General features: G+C 40.3%; 1 protein-coding gene across 3 annotated transcripts in view; it reads left to right on the top strand.

Annotated features, from left to right (window-relative positions):
• LOC143007852 (vitamin D3 receptor A) overlaps positions 1 to 19891 on the top strand; it is a 60681-nt gene that overhangs the window by 27031 nt on the left and 13759 nt on the right. For all 3 annotated transcript variants that reach the window (XM_076159335.1, XM_076159336.1, XM_076159334.1), the window contains 3 exons: positions 12174 to 12321; positions 13177 to 13307; positions 19049 to 19233. In XM_076159335.1, coding sequence (XP_076015450.1) covers positions 12176 to 12321; positions 13177 to 13307; positions 19049 to 19233 — 462 coding nt within the window. In that variant the 5' untranslated portion in view covers positions 12174 to 12175. The remainder of the gene's footprint in view (positions 1 to 12173; positions 12322 to 13176; positions 13308 to 19048; positions 19234 to 19891) is intronic.

The raw sequence follows: 19891 nt of genomic DNA, 5'->3' as shown, positions 1-19891 counted from the left end.
CCTCCTTCACCAACCAACCATTGCATGGCGGTTGAAAAGAGATCTGAACTAATAAATAGTTCTGGCTGTCCTTACATTACATCCCTGTTATCAGATATGCAGAGCTACTAACAACCAACGACCGCTCATTTGAAATGAATATCCCCATAACAAATAACATATTTGTTATTGCCGGTCATATGCAAACACATCTTTCGGTCATTAAGTCTCCAGCTGCTCTCAATTTTCTTTTAGCATTAGTTGCTTGTATCTGTTTGTTTCTTGACCAGCAGTATTAGCTGAAGAGCACCAAGTGGTGGGATCTTATTGGAACAGTCTCTGTTTTTGGGAGACTGCACACACACACACACACACACACACACACACATCCACACACAAAATATATTGCATATTTGTTGCATATTCTAATGGTAGTGGTAATCATTGTGTTAGTAGAATTATGGCAAGCAAGTCAGTCACTGCAGTCACACCAGACACACTGCAACAATAAGTCTGTGTGAAGGATCCTGCCATTTTGGAGCGACTTGCAAGGCGTGTCTAGAATGACTGTATTTACTCCGAAATTACTGTATTGAATCCATTTTCCTGACGAACATGAACATTCCTGACGAGCCTTTCCTAATTTAGCCACACCTGCTTTGATGTTTATCATAACCGCACCATTCAAGCTTACAGATCTCAACATGTATGGCTGTAATCAAGAGGCATGAGGTGGATGCAGGCTTGTATTTAAAGCAGAAGTATTATGACTGAAGTTTGCACTGGCTTTGTTGTTGCCATGTCTGTTTGTGGTTCAGCTGTACTGGTATGGCTGCATTGTGGGTTTGACTTTGGATGACCTGATGTCCAATCAATCAGTCAGTGTCCATCACCCGTATTGATGTTTGCTCTATTTACAACCACACCACACATTTTTCCAAGTGAGTCAAGCTGTTGTTTTCATTAATTAAGGCAAAGACCTATATTGATTATATTTGGGAATATTGGAAAAAGCATAATAAAGAATAAGTAAATGTTACGCAAAAAGGATATAAACAGTAGGCCTGTCAGATTTCTTGCCTAGGGTACTGTATCACATGAACTCTGGTGTGTTGGATTCTTGCCCAGGGTACTTGACTGTGTATACTATCTGTCCCTCTGCGCTCACTAAGCACTGATAAAGAGTGGAAATGAAACACTTGTAGATGTGCTTCAAGTATGATGTTCGGTGGTCTGTGTATATTTTGTGATTTATGTCTCACTAAGCCACAGATTTTGCTGTGATGTTGAATGTTGCTGTCAGAACTACGGGTTTCGCAAAGCCCAGAATGACCTTTTGCGATGAAGACCTGCTTTTAAAAGGACCTAACGTGGACTACTGTTGGATTTACCTGCTGTTAAATGAATGCATGCTCTAGGATTTAAAGTGACTACTAAAGCGTTGTATTGAATGGTTACCATGTTGAATGTCTCCAAATGTTACATCCAGTTATAATCTCCTGCACTTGCTATGCTTTGGTTGTAAACCAATCAGGGGGGGTTATAATCACAGTATAATTATTTATACGATGTCGTTGAACGAGTGTCTCGCAGGGCGGATCAAACAACGAGGTTCCCCACCCCTGCCTTAGACCTTATCACAATATTCTCATCTCTATATCTCTCCACTTTTTCTTTCATCACTTAATTTATCGAACTTACTGTCACACTTCTGCTTTATTGTTTAATTTCTTTATTTCTGTATCCCTGCTTTTCCATCCTTTCCTTCCTGAAGCGCTGCAGTAAACAGTAAAATAATATGTAGACCAAATATCAGAATAAATGGAACAGGTGTGAAAGTTTCTCTTAACAGTCCAGACGTTGGTCATCTGCCAGCAGCCGGGCGATCCGTTCGTTTTGATCTTTAGCCTAGAAAACGGGGTCTAAAGTTCAAACCTGCTGTAGTCTGTTGGCAGAAGCAGTGGGAAAGAAGGAGGAGAACAAACCTGCCAAAACAGATTTGAATATTATCTCAGTTTTTATGAATTTATTTAATCAGAAACCACATTACGATTTCAGCAGAGATGAAAATATATGAGATGAAATCAGTCCTGATTACTTTATAATGAAGAGATTCTATGCCAGGGACGACTCGGAATATAAATGTTCAGTGTTTTCCCGATGTCTCATTTGTTTAAAGGTTGTAAAACAAGGTAAAAGCCCCTGCACATCACGGAATACTAAAACTGTGTGGAAAGCTTGACTTCTGTGTGTTTGCAGCTGCTGTGGTGAAGCAGATTTACTGGCAGGATTTATAGATTTACACCTGGAGCCATTGAGATAATGCGGCTCTACTACACCTGCATCAGTGATGAACAAAAGTTACTAAAGACCGTTTGTTGATGAGAACAAAATTCAATCAATATTGGTGTGACATATTGCTAAGCATACCGGCTTTACCTCAAATTTTTTATGTTCTTTCTCAGTGTGACGTGCGTATGTGGTGTATGTTTGTGTGTGTGTGCATATTGTTTTCCTTGGTACTTAAAATCTCATGGGTGATAGACGGTATTCTCATGGGCTAATCGTTTTCCTATTCCCATGGCTCTTTTGTCCTGACTGTACACTCACCGAGCTTGGATGTGTGTATGCATGCGGGTGAGAGATATAACGTCATTAACACATTATCCGTTTGCACAGCTGAGATTTTCTAGGCTGTCCCCATATTACAATTTTAATTTTATGTATCGGTGTGAGACAGAAATGATTGTGTGTGTGTGTGTGTGTGTGTGTGTGTGTGTGTGTGTGTCTTTCTCCACCTGCACCATTCACAGAGCCAGGCTGCCCACCTGTATTTTTCCCAGCTTAGCTTTCTTCAGCTCCATGCAGATTGTCTATATATTTGCTCTGTGCTTTGTGTGTATGATGACGAGAGATGAAAGCTTGGCACCTTTGCACAAGGGACTGTTTTTATCCATTTACTACAGAGGGCCATGTTTGTGTATATGTGCGATACCATAGAATGATGAGGTGTGCAAGACATCAGGGTTCACTCAACTAGACATTTCATGGTATACAGAGCAATTCTGAATATCTATGAAATCAATAAGTAGATGTCATGGTGAATAAATACAAAATTTAAAATCAAAATCTAGATTTCAGAATCCAGTCGAATCAAATTTTGCATCATTATATGAATTGCATGTTATGCCTTTGGTATATGGTATAGTACATCTGAATGTTATCTGAATGGTCAAAGAAAGGTTGAATAATTGTGAGTTTGTGTTTTTTGCATATATCAGGTGGTGCAACACATAGCAACCAATCACATCAGTGCCCGTCTATAGCAAGCATCTTCAGCCAATTAGGGCAGTCTATTGGTATTTTTCAAACTAAACACACACACACACACACACACACACACACACACACACACACACACACACACAAAGACTCATATAAATCCCACCACACTGTAAACAAAACCCTCAGAACCCCTTCTGCCTCTCAATGGTTCATTTGTTCGATGTGAGGACATCTGGACGGATAAGATCACTCCATTCTCCTTCTCACTTGTCCCTCTTTGATGTGACTCTACTCCATAGTACGGTACTGTATGAAGTCTTTGGCAGTCACAGTAGAACCATAGTGTAACTGAGATATCATTTCATCCAAGTCTTGTTATGGTGCTTTACAATTTATTTCTATGAGTGCAAATGTTTAGAACTTTTCCCTTAAAACTCATGAAGTTTCCTCTCAGGAAACGCCAGCTGTTAACAGATCTTTACCTAATGTGATGATGGGCTGTCTGTGTGGCGTTGTGAGACACATGCATGAGCACCACATACTCCAGCTGCAAAGGGACAGAGGTGAACATAAGCTGTAGTAAAGTTGATATAACAGATTTATGATCGTGCTGGAAAAAAGGCTTAGGTTGTTGCATTGTGGACTGTATCCTTGCATTTAATGCTGTTATCTAACAAAATACTCACAGTCATCTCACTCCTGTTGTCAACATTGTGTACATTTATATTCTTATGTCACATGCCATCGATGATTTAACTTTAATCGTTTGATTTCTGTAGAACATGTAGCTGTTTTTTCCGGTGGATTATCATTACCGAGGTAATAACCATGTAACCTATGATGTAATGGCATGGCTCAACAAGGGGGTGTTTGGAAGTTGGAATGATGTTTTTTTAAATCCAGAGTGTACCCAATTAAAGTGCTAAGTCAGTATAACCCATGGTGATTCATCATAATAGCAGAAAAAGGTTTAAATAATTCATGCCAATTAATTATTTGTTGATTTCACCCAGAATTTCCTGATCATGATGCCTCTTCAGTAGGCCAAACCTTTATCAATGTGACATTATAAAGAATGTATACAAGAGTTGCATGTCCTCTGTATGACCTGGATGCTCATTTTTTATTTACTGCATATATCTCTACTTCAGAGTCCTCACTTCAGAGTCTCTACTTCAGAGTCCATATTCATGAAACTGATGGTTACCTGCAAATGATGTTTTTCCCACGTAGATCGTTTTTCAAATTCTTGGATAACCGATATTATTGGCCGAGAAATTTCCTCTGAAAACAATAGCAAACATTCTCAAATACAAAACTAGTTGTAAGCAAATATGTGAAATCTGCAGCATTACTGAGAAAAAATAAAACAAAGCTCTTGAAAGTTACATCCAACAAATGTTCAAATAATTTCAGTGTTATTAAACAAAAAGTTGTTCCCAATAAAAACAAATGAATAAAAACTGAAGCTTATACAGCAATTAAGCGATTATCCTTGGAATAAATAAAGTCTTATCATATCTTACATTACATCTATATATGTATTAGGCGCTCTTCTCCATAACAAATATAAGCAAAACAATGAACTCAAACAAAAGAAAAACACATTAAGCAACGATCAGGCCCTTGCCTATTAGAGGAAAAGGTTTACTCTCAGCAAAACCACAGGAAGGGACATGTAGTGAAATGAGGTCATGCGGGTCATGCATTGCAAAAACGTACTCCAGAAAGTTGGTAGCAGGATAGTAGAATAGTTCTTCTAACAGTATTTTCAATTGTTTACAGTGTGTCTAACTTTGTGCAGGTTTGGTATACTACAGTGTCCTTTTGTATCCCATTGGTCTGTTTTGTGACAACGACATGTATAGGCTGGCAAGCTACTATATCAGCATGCAAGCTTGGGAAACAAGCTACATCTGCAATGAATCCATGACATTTTGATGAGTTGTGCGGGGCTGGATCAGTGGCACTTCTGTCTTTCCCTGCCGTTGGAATTGACCCATTATATTAGTGGACCAATAGATGATTCAGGCTCTAGTCCTGATATCTTACTTTTAAGTATTGTTCAGGATTTAGGGGGTTAAACAGAATGTGGTTACAGCTAATGAGGAATTAATATTGAAATGTTTTATTATTAAAATGCTGGATTATGAGTGTCAGGGATGACAGAAGCAAACATCTCTGGTAACAGAAATGATATTTGGACGAGTGTGTTTGGTTTTTTAAGTGGTGCACTTGTGAGTGTGTGTGAGTTAAGCTCCAGCCTGGCTGCTGCTTTGTTTTATTGTACAGGACCAGAGTTTATGGCGGTTAGCTGTTAGTGAGGCCCACTGTAAGGCAGCTGGTGGTAAAAGTAGGCCAGTCCTCCCTGCTGTGTCACCTATAGAGAGAACCCTTCTATACGCCACAGATTCCATTTCCTATGGCACCCTCCTATATGAAGTCTTATAGAGGACTCAGATGTACTGGGTTACTGCTGAGCTTTGAAGAGAGAACACAAGCAGAGACTGAGGCCCTGCATGAGTCTCACTGCTCTTACTTTTCACTACCTACTTAATGTAGGTGAAACATGTCATGTAAATGCTGGCATCTAAATGCCAGCATTTAACCAAAAGGCTGCATTTTTTTTTTATTAGACTAAGTGTGTAATCATGTAAATGGGCCTCTAGCCGCCATTGTAATTTTTATTAAAATGGTTCCCTTTGTCTTATACACAATGGGTTTATATCAGTTCAGCTCATTCCCCTGAAAACCTATAACATTAGATCAAAGAAGAGTCAGGGTTTATCCATCAATATAGGCTATGGAGTTCTTGCAGTTTTTTACTTTTTCTGTGATTTCCCTCTGTAGTTTTGTTTTTCTTTTATCCACAATCTGACATGTAGGCTTACACAGTGGACATATGCAAATCAGATACCTCTAAAAAAAAACAAAATCAATCATTCTCCATTAGCTCCTGCCTTTTTGCGTCTGATCATCATGACATAATCCTGATGAAATAGCAATTATGTAAAGGCTAAGGATCCATACTGTCTAGGCTTGGCAAAACTGGAATTCCTACAGAAACACAAGAAGGAACACCTTACAAGTACACTGCTGTTCTGTAAGCAGGAGGTGATTTAAACCAAGAGGATACTTCATTGATCGCTGAAGGGTAATTCTCCTTGCTCTTGCTGCCCCCACAAAGGGTCAAAGGGCTGCTGCAGAACAGCTACCCAGATGGCGAGGGTTGAGTGCGGTGCAGATTGCTGTTGGTACAGTCGTTAAAAGTCAGGTTTCCTTGTTTTAAAGTACAGTGTCTTTAACCTCTAGCCCACTTAGTTTCCAAGTGTGACCCCTCCAGCAGCACACGCTCGCTCTGCAAACATATGATAATAGGGGGGGGTAAACCAGATTGTTCGACATCCTTCTAGTGGTGCTTTCATGATACTACATGAAAAGATACATACAAGCACCAGAATCTTACATTTAGGTGAGCCGGCATATCCTCAATGTGGATTAATGTGGCATCAGTAAAGGACACAAGCTTCAAAATGACGAAATAAGTTGGCCTTGGATTCTGGATGGTCTATTGATTCTCAGGGCGGGGTCCAGGGTCCAGGTCCTAGGTCCCTTGGAGAGTTTCTGGGGTGGGGGTTTCAGCAAAGTGAGTAATGGTTTAATGTCTCTTTAATTTCATTTACTGGAACTTGATAATGTTGATCCTTGGTGTCACTTTCAACACTCCTGTTTTCTCACATAGTTTTCACAGTAACCAAGTACATGTTGTCCCTAAATCAACAACAGAAGTCTCCCCATAAGAGGTCCGTGGGACAGAATCTTATTAAATTGGGGCCTGTGGGGAAGTGTTGAAACAAAAGTTAAAGCACATTTTGCATTCTGACTTTGTCCAGTTAATGTTTTCCAACATCAACACATTTGTTCTCAGTGGCAGCAAGAATGATCTAGATTCCCTCTAAGGGTATAAAAATGGCACATTCAGTATGGGTAAAACCTGCAGACCCTCATTAATCATAATCATTTGGTTTCAGCATTGTAGTGACGCATTAGTCAATTGTGTTGATTATGTTTAATGGCACTGCCACATGTTAATCAATACATTGATAAGATCACCTCATCCTCAACTTAATGGAAAGCCTCACACAAACTTTTGAGGAAATGCAGTGTTATTCTATAGCTTAATTGTAGTTCAATACATCTACATTTGTTATATTGCACAACATATGTCTTTTTCCATCTCTTCATTCTGGCGGTCTTGTTGTTGTAGCGGCTCATGGACCATATATGGTTTGCAAACTGGAACATTAGATTTATGATTGTAGAAAAGCACAAAGACAATCGCAGTGCAGCAGTTGACTGGCGTCCAAGGGGCAAAGAGGGCAGGGGAAGAAAATGGAAAACCAGACAGACAGGAAGATTTTTCTGAAGCTTGTGGTCAAGAAGGAGCCGTCGACATGATCGGTGGAAAACACTTGATGATATGAGTTTAGATTTGAATAGTAGTAATGTTTCTGTTTGGTGTGCTTTGATTGTAAGGAATTGAAGTTCTAAATGATTGATTGAGTCCTTAAACATAGACCAGTGGGGAAATGAAGTCACTTAGTCTCAGCTCTGACAGTTTGGGAAGGAGTTCAAGAGCAAGAAAACATCTTCTGTGTATATTACATAATACTTTCAAATTTTTTCGCCCTAAAAACGATCTCCCCTCTATTCAGCAAAATCTAAGCCAGTGTTTCTCAATCCTGGTCCATGGCAGCAGTGTATTTTGATCTCTCCCTGGCCTACCCACACCTGATTTGGATGGAGCAGGGAGAGATGGGAGCTGTGCAGTGCTATAGTCCCCAAACAAGAAAGAGAACCACTAATTTAGGGAATATAAACAAGTAAAGCCACAGTCATAATGTGCTTTATGATCATGCCATTTGTTGCTCAGGGATAAATGTTCTGTTTGAATGTGCAGATGGTGGACTGGTGTGTCTGTGATGCATTCACCATTCATAAACTGTGGTAGACTCCATCATAATGCTTGAGTTGGGAACAAGCGTTTTTATTCATTTAGCAAGTAACAACTTTTGTGAATGTTTTTTTTTTTTTTAAGTTATGTTGCATTAATGAGTCACACTCACTGTTCTTTATCTTTGTATGCCAGCAGTGGGTTTTATGAATATCTGCAGAACTGAATGGCATTCAGCAGCACTCTACTCTGCTGCAGAACAAACATTAACGTCACTTATGTCACTTAGAGTCAGGATAATGAGGATAATGAATGTCAGAGGATAGATGACGGCAAGAAGAAGATTTGAGCGATGGGAAGCATTGATAGCATTTAAACATCATCATTAACCTCAACAACACGAAAATTTCTTTAATAATTATTTTACTCTGCAATAAACAAACAAAACGCTTTAATAAAACAGTGCACTTCTCTCTATCTGTCTTGCAAATATTGAAATATGGGTGGCCTGTGTGTCAGAATAGAGGCGTCTCAGCCAATTTGGTGGACAAGGATTAGCTCATGTTTGATGCTGCTGTGCTTTCTGTTTCTGTTTGATTGTACAGGCTGCAGTAAACAACAGAAATCCTGACGCATTCTGAGTGTAACTATTCCAGTCTGCACATACACACCCTCAGGATGTGACTTTGAAGCAGGGAATAAGTCTTTCCATATTCTTTAATCCATTCAATCTATTGCAACTGTATCAACCGAACACAACCGAAATGTGTTATTGTGTCGAGCCCAGTAAGGACCATAGGAGCAGTGTCTGATTGGAGTCACATGGCTGATGTCGGGGGTGTGAGGTGAAGAGCTTTGGCCTGGCCTGACAAAACAATTCCACATTGTCAACGGGCCATTTCAGGACAGTCAGCTGTGTACCCAGTCCCCACAGTGCTCGAATTCTGTGATTTAGTAAAATACTGTACTGTATGGAGATATTGTAATACAATATACCACCGGTTATCTGTTTATTATTTGTTCTGCTCTTTGTCCAGCATAAATGTCTCTGGTTTCTCCCAATTGAGTTCAGGTTGCTTTTTGGTATAAATACCGGAATAAAATCAAAACACAAATGACCCTTGAGCAAACCAACTTCAAAAAAATAATTACATTACTAAATGATTGGTAAGCTTGAAGAAAATTCCTTCTTGTCCACTATGTTACAAATACCATTAACTTGACGGTTCTACAATATTACCAAATTGAGATACACAGAGACAAGCTTTTTCTGATGTTCTGTAAATTTTCTACTACACTTTTATCTCTTACTCAGGCTTTTTCAGAGATGAACATTTCTATGATGATTATGGCGTGTTCTTTTAAGATATACATTACCAAACGTTATACGTATATTTATTATTCCCATATATAGAAAATATATGGGAAATGGGTTGTTTAATGTGTGAAAGAAGGATGGAGAAGAGCTATAACTATAAACAGCCTGCGTTGTTTCTATCTAACTTTGTTGTGACAATCAATCATACCGACTTTAAAGTGATAAAATGGTAATAATGTAATGGTGTTACGAATAACAATCATTTGAGAGAAAATGGATAAAGCAAAGAGGGCAAGAGACGGATGAGGGAGAAAAATCCAATGGTGTTTTTGATTACAGACCTGGAGCCCAATTTATCTTTTGCATATCCAAACTATTAATTAAAATGCAGGTTTTGTAGCTGTTGTTGTGGATTTATTGAAGTGTTTCACGTGCTGTTTCTGTGTCGCACTTCCTCTAACTCTTGCATGATTCACTCCCTGCTAGATTAGAAAAACACATTTTTGGTGACACAATGAATAATGGCACGAGTGTGTATGTATGTGTGTGTGTGTGCGTGTGTGTGTCCTGTCAACATTATTTGTGCAACCGGGTCCTGCTGTAACCTGAAATCCTGTATGTATGTATGTATGTATGTTTTGTGAATGAGACAAGCCCTTCTGGTCACAGGTAGTGCAGGCACCAACAAGCTTTACTCACACACAGCAGACATAGATGTGTAACATTAAGCATTGAGCGTAATGAGTATACATTACAGCCTCAACTTCATGTATTGTCTTGATTGCTGAACTCTTTTTGAAACATTGTTTAGCCCAGCTGCAGTACTCTGTGTGTGTGTGTGTGTGTGTCGAGCTTTCCTGGAGTGGCCAGTTCCATGTAATAGACTGATGGTTCACAGCCAGTAGCTCCTGGCTCGTGAGTGTGAGTGTTCCTGGGAACTGATGCAGAAGCTTCAACTAGCCAAGAGGTAATGAGACCAAATGGAGTCTAACTGTGTTTGTCTTCATCCTTCACTCTTGTTTTCACCTGCATCCCGTCACCCACGATGAATCATTTCCCTCCTGACACCCATCACTCTTCCGGGCTTGCTGTCTTTGTCCTTGTTTGACTTGAAACGAGTCTCACTTCTGCGCATATCATCTCCCGGCTATGTACTGCAGCCACGTGACTGCTAGCTGGTTTTCCCTGTTGTACAACCCCCCATTCTTGTTCTCATTTTGTCGTCTTCGCCACTCATGACCTTGTTCATATGTAGTATTTCTACTCTGTTTACACTACCCTCTATATTCCAGAATAGCAAATCCAGTTTTATAGTACAATGCCTTATACTACTGTTGCACTATTCAAATTTTTTTATTATAATACAGGGTCTATATGTAATTACATTACTATCATTTGGCAGACGCTTTTATCCAAAGCGACTTACATTACATTACCACCCTTCGCAGACGGGGGAGCAATTGAGGGTACAGTGCCTTGCTCAGGGGCGCCTCGGCAGGGGCTCGATAAGAATCCGATTATAGAATTATAAAATATGAACTAAGAATCAAAGCTATACCTCAAGGTTGAACTCTCTGGCATCTGTCATCCACAAGACAATATGTAAGCTGAATACAAACACTCAAACCTCAGCGCAACTGTGAAGCATTTTGGAGGAAATGTTAGGGTTTCATGCTGCTTTGCTGTTTCAGAGCCTGGGCAGCTTCAGTCATCAAGGGAACAATCAGGGAATCAGTTCAAAATGTGACATGCAGACAGCTGATAATGGAAAAAATCTCTGAAATGTTGATAAAAAGAAGCAATTTTAGGGGTGGAACTGTCTAGAATTCAACCTCACATCAGCTGCAAAAAACACATGATGACAAATTGATATGCAGAAAATCAAGCAATTTCGAGGCTTCACATTTCTTTACTTTTCTAATTAGGCCTCCTCATTTCCCCTCTCTCCTCGTCGGTCTCTCGGAGTAGCCTGAGCATTTCAATAAAACTTCAGACATAGGCACTTTTTGTACAGATTTAGATTGATTAGTTTTCTTACAGTTTGCCTGTTGGTGTGTGTTACACACGCCATTGCTGTTTAATTCATAGGGAACAGCCAGATGGTGTGTGTGTGTGTGTGTGTGTGTGTGTGTGAGATTTCATCTTTGTAGTATTAAATTTATCAGTCATTTCTTAGCCTTTAGCAAATGATCCTTCAGTCTTTAATTCACTCTGGCATTAAAACAGTGTGTCTTAGGTCAGGACTGGTTTTATGTGTATGTATGTATGTATGTATGTATTTATTTATTTTAATTTATGTATGTATATATTTTTGTGTGTCTGCGGAGTCATTTAGCCAATAGCCAAGCGTTTCAGAGTGTGCCTGTCAGTCCCTTAATATGCTAATTGCCCAACACCTGTCTGTATAAAGAGAGCAACAGGCATCGCTCACACACTCCCACACAGCACAACACAAGCTTTTAAAGGTTGTCGTTGAGGTAAGTGAAGTGTATACACGGGCAATCTCTAAACGTTTCTGCCTATAAACCTAACCTCTGGATGTTTTTGTGGCTGCTTTTTGTGAACATATGGGAGACCAGCAGTATGACTTCACCATGTGTGGAAGCTGAGTCTAATCTCTTCTCACTCTTCCTGCAGTGATGGAGCCCATGACGGTGACAACGTCGGTGGTCGGACCGGAGGAGTTTGACCGCAACGCCCCACGGATCTGTGGCGTCTGCGGCGACAAGGCCACTGGCTTCCACTTCAATGCCATGACCTGTGAGGGCTGCAAGGGATTCTTTAGGTTGGTGTCCTCCCTGAGTGGCTCTGCAAGCATGCTGTATGTGCATGGTCATGTTTTGGTTTGCTCTCGGTTTTGTTTGAAGCCTTTTTCATGTGGCGGATGATGAGCACGTTAGAAGGGTGTGTGCGTGTGTGTGTGCGTGCATGCGTCTTCTAACTACATAATCTTTTGAAAAACGAAACAACTGCCACGTGTCCTTCTCTTGCCCTAGTGCGACCTTGGCCCACACACACATTGCAAAATTGAGAGGACAAGTGATTGATGTTCTTAGTTGCACTTGTTTGCCAAATCAAAATTCCAGCTGGCATATTGCAGTATGTGTCCTTGTGCAAAACTGTCTCAATGCCTCTGCTTCTCTTTTTGATTATGTTTTTCCTCTCAATTTCTCCCTTTCACTCACACCCACACACAGGCATATAAATACATGCACACGCACACACACACACACACACACACACACACACCATTCTAACAAATCTTAACACACCAGATAGATTTTTTTCAGTGTGGTACTGAAATGGGAACAAGTAGATTAGTTTAGCTTTAATTGAGCTTTATGTTGCCAGGTAGAAGTTGTTTATACAGTAGGAGACAGACCAAGACATGCGGGGGGGGGGGGGGGGGGGGGGGGGGGGGGGGACAGAGAGAGATGGAGGAGGCAGACAAAGATGAGGAGATAAATACACAATGGGGAAATAGGGTGCTTTTAGATGACGCAAGACCATCTCTCTCCGTCTCCATGTCTCGCTTTCTCCGTCTCTTGTTAACACCATGTTTTGATGTTCTTTAATTCCGAAAGGACACGCAGTTTCAAGTTTCAAGTCATTGTAACTGAATAACTTTGGACTCCTGTAGGCGCAGCATGAAGCGCAAAGCCACCTTTACCTGCCCTTTCAATGGGAGCTGCACCATCACTAAGGACAACCGTCGCCACTGCCAGGCCTGTCGTCTGAAGCGCTGCATCGACATTGGCATGATGAAGGAGTGTAAGTAAACTTTTTTGACAGCAGCAGTACCAGCAGGGTTTCAACTTTTATAATTTTAGATTTTCCAAAGCATTTAGATTGGTTTGGGTTAGAGCTGAGATTGAAGAAAAGGACAACATTTGTCAGTCTTCTTGTTGGTGGTTGAAATACAAAAGAAATTCTTGAAATTCAGCAGCCCATTGTATTATGTATGAAACATACTGTGCCAAAGATGAACAATGTATCTTTTTGTCTGTGACTCAAATTTAGATTTGTGATAAACATGCACACTGAATAGCAGTCCAATTCAGGTACTTTTGTGGATCAAATATACCATAATGTATATATGTAAAATTGCAAAAGATGACACAAAATGTTTTTTTTACAGAGGGTGATATTGAGGATTAGAATATGGCAAAATGTAATATCTTTGCCTTCTCTCCAGGTTCCTTTTATGTAATATTCATTATCACAGCTGGCATAGAAATCCCTGCGGCTGAACCTGCAGTGTAGCCATTGCAACACGAAATGTAGTAATCGCTTTTTGTTTTAAAAAACTTAAAAGCGAAAGGACATTTCCCACTGCTGTAGTTGTCTACTGTATATACAATCTATCTACAAATCCACCCACATCTGTGAACAGCGTGTGGAATGAACATGTGTGTGTGTGTGTGTGTGTGTGTGTTTGCGCTGTTTGTGCAGGCAAATGTGAGAGATCCGTTTCGATTTGGCTGAGACTAGCAGCAGGCTGAACCTCCTGCTTGAATAACGTTTAATGCAATGTTTAAAGATGTACTGCAAGCAACAGCAACCAATAGAATCCGTGGTAAGGTGTAAATTGATCTGATTTGCAGTGTGGAGGCAGACAATAGCAGACATGCATAGGGAAGCTGCACCGTATGGCAAGACAGGCTTAAGTCAGATAGTAGCTGCAAATAAGGGTTAGTGTGATTCATCCTGCTTCAAATACGAGACGGGTGGGGTTTACTGTGCTATTGCGCTTTAAGTGGCATCAATCAACTTCTTGTCAAATCTTGTCTGTCTATACTTTGCGTATCTTCTCCGGTTTGAATGTTGTTTTATATTTGAAAGGTTGTTTGACTCAGCTGAAATGTTCCACCTCTTTGATCCAAACGCTGCCATTTTTTTGGAGCAAAATGTAAAACCTTGGTTCAAGGCATTCATCTGATGGGATTATGCAAATTAAAATCTCTTGACAATAGCATTCAGGATAGATTGGAAGGATGTATGTTATGTGTTTTGTTTATTTGATCTAACTTAGGGTTATTAGGATTTCCTTACTGAATGTAGGTGCGTATATGTGTGCATACCTACTTGTTTATATTGGCAGCTTTGTGTGAGTTTCACAGGCATTCAGGAGTGTGTGTGTGTGTTTGTGTCTGTGTGTGTGTGTGCGCGCGTGTGTGCGTGTCTGCTTGATCCCGCTGTGATCTGTGCCAGCTCTGTGTGTATTAAACACTCACTCTGTCCTTGTTTGACAGGGGTTACCCAGAAAGACCACACTGCTTTTGTATGTGATCATTGTTGTGTTTGCATGCTTGCCATGTTAATATGTACTGGCATCCATCTGTAAAAGGATTATGAATCGTGGGAGAGTTTTTGACATGAAATGGCCCCACATCTGAGATAATTCAGCTTGTGTGGCTGCCCACCAGTGTGCCTCTCTCAGATTCATATTCTTTCTCTCGCCTTTTTAGACTATACTCCTTTGTTGTCAGCATCCTTTCCACCTGCATTACCATAAATCCCCGATTCCGAATTGTTTGGATTTGATGTGTGACTTGGAATTACATGGGCATTCAGTTAACATATCTAATATGTGTCTAAGTTTATAATCCTATTCTTTAGCTACATGTAATGAAGATTTAATTTGAATAGGATCAGAACTTCATTATTTAGAAATAGTGCTTAAGTGATGTCTTTTTATAATACAGTAGTGGCCGTGTGTCTGCAGGCTGTGCAGGGTAATGGATGATGAATCCAAGTAATTTCATACAAATGCTGCTGTAAGGGAATGACCTACTTGGAGCGATAATTATCTCTGCTCTCATCTGAATTCCTGTTACTGCTGTAGAAAAAAAAAAGAAAAGTCCTTTAAAAATGAAAGAAAAAGGGTGGTCGATGACGGACTCTTAAAACACTCAACAGGATCATGGTCTGTTTCATACAGAATATTTAGACCATCACCATTGTCACAGGTGTTGCAGATCTTTCCATGGATTTGACGTTATCTGAGGCAAAACAGGCTCCAATTAAAGCAGTTTTTAGGAGCTAGTGCAAGGGCCCAATGACAACTGCCAACAAGTACACAATCCCTACATGTTGGTCTACTTTTTCCATTTTGTAAGTCTTTAAGACTCTGTGAAAGATGCTAATTATCACTTTCTTCCGTGTCAGGCTGAGAACCTACCAGCCCTTGTATTATCACCATTTAATCGTCCTTGTGATGGCTGAGCATTTGTTTCTCTGTGGTTCTCGGAGCAGTGTCAGCAGCCCCAGACAGCACTGCGTTTTGTAGACGCGCACCAGTTGGCATTTCCACCGAGTCTCTGTGTCTTTGTATCATTTGAATCTTGCCTCTAGGCACGTGTGATCTTTCAAAGTACTCGTATCCATATCGATTCAGACAACGTGTGCGGTCCTGAGATGGTAGAGAATTTCATTCTGTCATCTTAGTTCTCAAAACTGTGAAATACAACATAAAGTCTATTTGAAATTAAGCTCTTGAGATCTTTGTCAACAGTTTCAGAGGACATTTTATACTCACTGCAACTTTGCAATACATAAAACATCAGTGTGAGCAGTAATCCAACCAGCAAATGAATTTCAAGTCAAATAACATCCCTGACAAGTATGCGCTCTTAAGCAATATCTAACCTAAGCAGCACACAAATGCTGCTTAGATCATAGCTCAAAGAGATCAATGCCGTTTTAGAGAGAAAATTCAGCATCACTTGATGTGAAAATACCCCAAGCCGTCCTGGCAATCAGTCTCATTATGATCTATTCATGACGCTCAGTGTGTGTGGGCGCCCTGCTGCTTCACTGACCCGCGTTTACCTTTTGAAGATCACATTTCTGTGGCAGTTTGGCAACACACAATATCCAACTTCACATATATCACACCAGTGCTGGGTGTGTGGTGACGTTCTTTCATTGTGTGATTGAGGGGTAAATATTGGTCACTCATCTGGTTAATGAGTAAGCCTGCTATGAACCTCTGTCCCCCACAACAACAGAACTCTGCTGTCCTCAAATGCCCTCCTTCATCCTGCCCCTCCCTCCTGGGTTAATGACATTACTGCTGTTCACCAAACCCTAATTTTGCCTGCCTCTCTTGTTTGTCTCTTTCATTTCTTGTTTTCTGTCCCTTTTCTCGATTCTCGTTGAAGTCGTTTTCTTGTTTTCTGTCGTTGTTTCTTTTGTTTCGTTGTCTCTTTCTTTCCATGATTTCTTTCCTTCCTCCACTTTGCCATGCCTTTGCAATACACCACATCACCACATCCAGTCCACCCTTTTCCAAACAGCAGACTTTCTTTTGGTTAACTGGTCTTTGTCTGCCAAGGCCTGTGGGGTGGTCAAGATGTTCCTTTGATGGTCTCTTGTTTAGTTTTTTTTGTGGACTTGCTTTAATGATGCCATCCTGGGCCCAAATTGGCAGTAGAACTTGCTGGTTCACTCATGTCCCAGCCTTAGAATAGTTGCTTTGACTGCCTGTGCCAAACTCTGACCAAACTGTGCCTATTCAGGATTGGGGTTCTTGCTGCATACTTGGATGTCCTCACCACAAGCAGTGGTTCAAGGCAGCCTGTTCCTGGCACAGGTCTGGATGGACATTGGACTGTACCCAAAGCCTAATTAATGAGGGTGGGTTAAAAGAGATGAAAGCAAAGTAAATCCTTTGGTTAGCTCAGCACTCTGATTCATTCAGTTGCCTTTTTTTAGCCTGTGCAGCTTAACTGTTGTTGTTGTTGTTGTTGTCCACATCACCACATGATGTGCTTATGTAATGTTGCATCTGTGGTTGCAATACAGAATTAAATCGTTGAAAGTCAACTTTAAATATAGTTGTTTATACATTTTCCAAGGACACAAAGAGATAAACAGTATAAAATGCACAGAGCACTATTTAATTTCATATTAGTACTATTTTATATTAGTTTTTGTCTCTCAAAGTGATCATTACTAGAACAAGCTGTTTTTATTTGTTCATCTGGTCAAAATGTATACTAACCATTGCATAGCCTAAAGAATATAGAGCCATTTGACTTGTCTATATAAGTTATTGACAGACAAAGTCAAGAATAGGTGAACAGATACTATAAAATCAGCTTGTTCTGGGTGGTGTTTCCCACTACGTTTATATGCGCATTAAAACTTTGATTGCACTGCGCTGAAGGCAGTTAAAAAAATGTTCTGAGAGGATGTAAGAGCGGATAACATTCAGCCATACTGTTCCAAAGGTTAAGTGCCTCTATGCCTCTAAACCTAAACCTCTCTAATAACAGGATACCATGAAACTCATGCCAGTAAAATAGCTTGTGTCATTTGTCTCACCAAGTGTGTGGCTTGCAGTCTCACTGTTATATCTGCATATGTTGGGACCTCGTGGGTGTGGATCTGCCTTTCTTTGGCAGCTACTCTGTCTGCCCCTCTGCACAGTTGACTGCCTGTTAGTAATTAGTCACTGTGGCAGAAATTCAGAAATATAACATGGGCAAAGACAGGCATTTCTCTTTGTCATTTGATACTTTATTCCTTTGTGAGTTGTTAGCTAATTATCCTTTATGTTGTCCCCTTGTGTGCTTGCTCCTACTTCATTAGTCCCGAGATTGACAGTTCAGCCAGTAGCCTGGCACATCAGCACATCTCTGCAAACATGCTATGAATGAGCAAACACCCCAAAGGTTATTGCTATTATCAAAACATTATCATCAGGTACCAATCGACAACACACTTTTCTGTGTGGGTGTTTTTTTTCCATTTCATTAATCTTAGTGTCTTAACTGTCACTAGAGAAACATAGAACCGACAGAGAGCCAGCATAAACTGAACTGTAACACTTAATAACAAGACAGACAACATGACACAAAAAACATTAAAGTATCTTCTCAATGCTTTGGCAGTATTGTCACCATTTGTTGCTTATATGCCATAATTAAATCAGTGAAATTACCTGTTTTGCATCTCTTATTGTTTTCCCCTATCTGTACCCGGGACACTGATGGAGACAGAGTAAAGGGTGTCATCTGGCAACAGAAACTGTGTGCATGGCTGTGTGCTTCTTCACTTCCACAAGATCAGAGACGGGGAGAAGAGTCCAGATCAATTACCATTCAGAGATACTTGGGGTGATAATAGAGTTAACTCTTGATTGCATCCACTTCTCATCTGAGGATTTTAAGAAAAAGCGGCATTCCAAACTAGATTTAAACTTTTTGCTACTTGCTTTTTATGTAACCTGACCTGTTGTCATAAGTTGCCATAACGTTGGTGTGGACCGTAATTCAGTTAAAAGCAGAATGATTCATGAAATAATGAAGAAACAAAACCTTATTGGGTAACTGCAATAAGCTGCAATAATCATTTCTTTCTTTGTGAGGATGCAATTAGAAAATATGTGTGTAGGTGTGAGTGAGTGAGTGGTTCTTTTCAATTCAGTTTCTCAGTTCCATACGAAGAAGTTGCACTTAATTTCATTCCTATTCCCTGTCCTTTTCACTCTTCATTCTCTTTTCCAGTCATCCTGACAGACGAGGAGGTACAGAGGAAGAAGGACATGATCTTAAAGCGGAAGGAGGAGGAGGCAGCCAGGGAGGCGATGAGGCCACGGCTGAATGAGGAACAGGCCCGGATGATCTCCTCCCTGGTGGAAGCGCACCAAAAAACCTATGATGCCTCCTATTCTGACTTCTCCCGTTTCAGGGTGAGTCCTGCCTCTTAACTCAGCATTCGTTTTGTTGTCTTCAAACCATAGCAGAAAAGTAAATTGTGTTTTGCTCTTGTATTTGGTTTATTCATGTTATTCATATCCATTTATGGTCTATACTGTTTACAAGTAATCCAAGTCATTACCACTCCTCTGATCTCGCAATAGCGGTAAATACTGTCTATAATTGTTGTCATACTTCCAACCAACATGTCAGCTGCTATCGCCTGTGTTTTCTCTCTACTTGACACTAGTAACCCGAGTAATCAATGGTGTTTATCCACACACCAGTGGTGTCGTATTGTCTTCTTCCACTTCATGAACTTGATACTTTGACCATCCTGCAATCTGTCGACCACATTTAGGTCACCCCAAGTAAAGGAGAAGGAGGATACAGATTGGATGGAAAATCCACCTCAATCCAGTCCACTTCTCTCTGATTTAGTAGAACCCCACTTGAGGGAAATTGGATACAAGAAAAACTGTTTTATGTACAGTGTGTCTCATATTTTATTGTCCACATGTAAAATTAAGAATGTCAGGTGAGATTATTGAACATGACTGCCCTACAAAATCTCAAAGTTCTTTAATTCAGGGGTCCACTAGCCTGATTCCTACCCCAATTGATGCCCCGCAAGGAGAACAACAGCGCAGT

The sequence above is a fragment of the Genypterus blacodes genome, unplaced genomic scaffold (genome assembly GCF_046128005.1).
Source record: "Genypterus blacodes isolate CSIRO-AG114 ecotype Tasmania unplaced genomic scaffold, CSIRO-AGI_Gbla_v1 ptg000094l_1, whole genome shotgun sequence".
Taxonomy (NCBI): domain Eukaryota; kingdom Metazoa; phylum Chordata; class Actinopteri; order Ophidiiformes; family Ophidiidae; genus Genypterus; species Genypterus blacodes.
This window is presented reverse-complemented; position numbering and strand designations above follow the sequence as displayed.